This window comes from Perkinsus marinus (assembly GCF_000006405.1).
Source record: "Perkinsus marinus ATCC 50983 genomic scaffold scf_1104296950452, whole genome shotgun sequence".
Classification (NCBI taxonomy): Eukaryota; Perkinsozoa; order Perkinsida; family Perkinsidae; genus Perkinsus; species Perkinsus marinus.
This window is the reverse complement of record NW_003209588.1, coordinates 1-1,263: the sequence shown is the minus strand read 5'-3', so window position 1 is coordinate 1,263 and position 1,263 is coordinate 1. Positions and strand designations below refer to the sequence as shown.

Here is a 1,263-nt window from a genome sequence, read left to right as displayed (position 1 = left end):
GACACAGAGAGTGTGACACAGAGGGTGTGACACAGAGGGTACAACTTAACGAATATATATAGTGACGACGAGCCATTCCTTGAACCACGGAGAGACCGAATCCTGAACTGCCCAAACCACCATGGGGACAAAAGACCCGATACGGAAATCCCGTAACGGAATACACCACTATCGGAACTATAGTGCTCACCGAAAGCGACAATATACCGAATCCCCTGCTTATGGTATCGAGAATTTCATGCAGTGGCTCAACAACGGCAATTGCAGTGATATTCATGGAGAGAGTGGTTTCCTAGGCTTGCCCATGACCAACATGGTGAGTAACAGTCACTCAGTAACTCATCATGAGTTTTTCATTCAAAATAGCGAGCAAGAAATGGGTAGATAGTCCCCAATGAAGATAGTCGACCTGTCTGATCCCGAGGTACTTCACTTACCGTCTCAGGTAATTCCGTGATGACCGTCACTAGACTAACACAACCAGCACTGAATTTGAGAAGCTATAGAAATTCAGCTACCGTTAAGCCGTAGTATCACTGGGTATACTCGATGACAATTAATGGATCAGAAACGACCAAATCACTCTCCTTCACGATTAGTGGATTACGAATTAATGTTACAATGCGCGTAACGGGCGACTCTCCAGAATCGTAAGGGACAGAGCATACAATGGACCTCGTATTATAGCTTGATCACGGGAGAATAGCGGAGGTTCGTCTCCTCGGAGCATGCGAGGGAACTACTCACTTATTGAAGTGGAAGAAGGACAGACTCATCTTGAACTCAGCGACCAGATCCTGTCTTGAGTTGAAAACCTCTCTAAAAGAGCGCGCCGCGCGCTCTTCGAAATCTGCGATGCAGCTGGTGATCTTAATGCTGGTGAAGAGCTGCAGAAGGTCGTTGAACACGAGGTCGTATACCGATTTCTTCCGACTCGGCATGAGGATCAACGCACAAGGCGACATGACGAGGCAGTCCTTGTGCTTGACCAAGACGCCGTATTGCTGCTCCCAGAGAGGGCAGCATGCCGCGAAGGTACCATCGACAGAAAGGTGGAGTCCATTCTGACGCCGAGCAATCATCTCGATGTGGCTCCTGGAGGTGAAGATGAGGTGACGATTGGTATCGTCACGACCGGATTGAATTGCAGTATCTGCTCATCGGAGACAGCTCCTCCGGACTCAGACCTGAACGCAGCTCGCGTGTACTTGGGGGGGATGTCGAAACCATAGAGGCAACACGGTACAGGAGGCCGCGGGCTAT

At 49.4% G+C, this 1,263-nt stretch overlaps 1 protein-coding gene across 1 annotated transcript; it reads right to left on the bottom strand.

Annotated features, from left to right (window-relative positions):
• Positions 1-743: 743 nt before the first annotated feature.
• Pmar_PMAR021545 (hypothetical protein) lies at positions 744-1,082 on the bottom strand (the record flags this gene model as incomplete). The annotated part of the gene is made up of 1 exon (XM_002777960.1): positions 744-1,082. One exon carries the CDS (start codon positions 1,080-1,082, stop codon positions 744-746), a length of 339 nt encoding a protein of 112 aa, XP_002778006.1.
• Between the last annotated feature and the right edge of the window lie 181 nt (positions 1,083-1,263).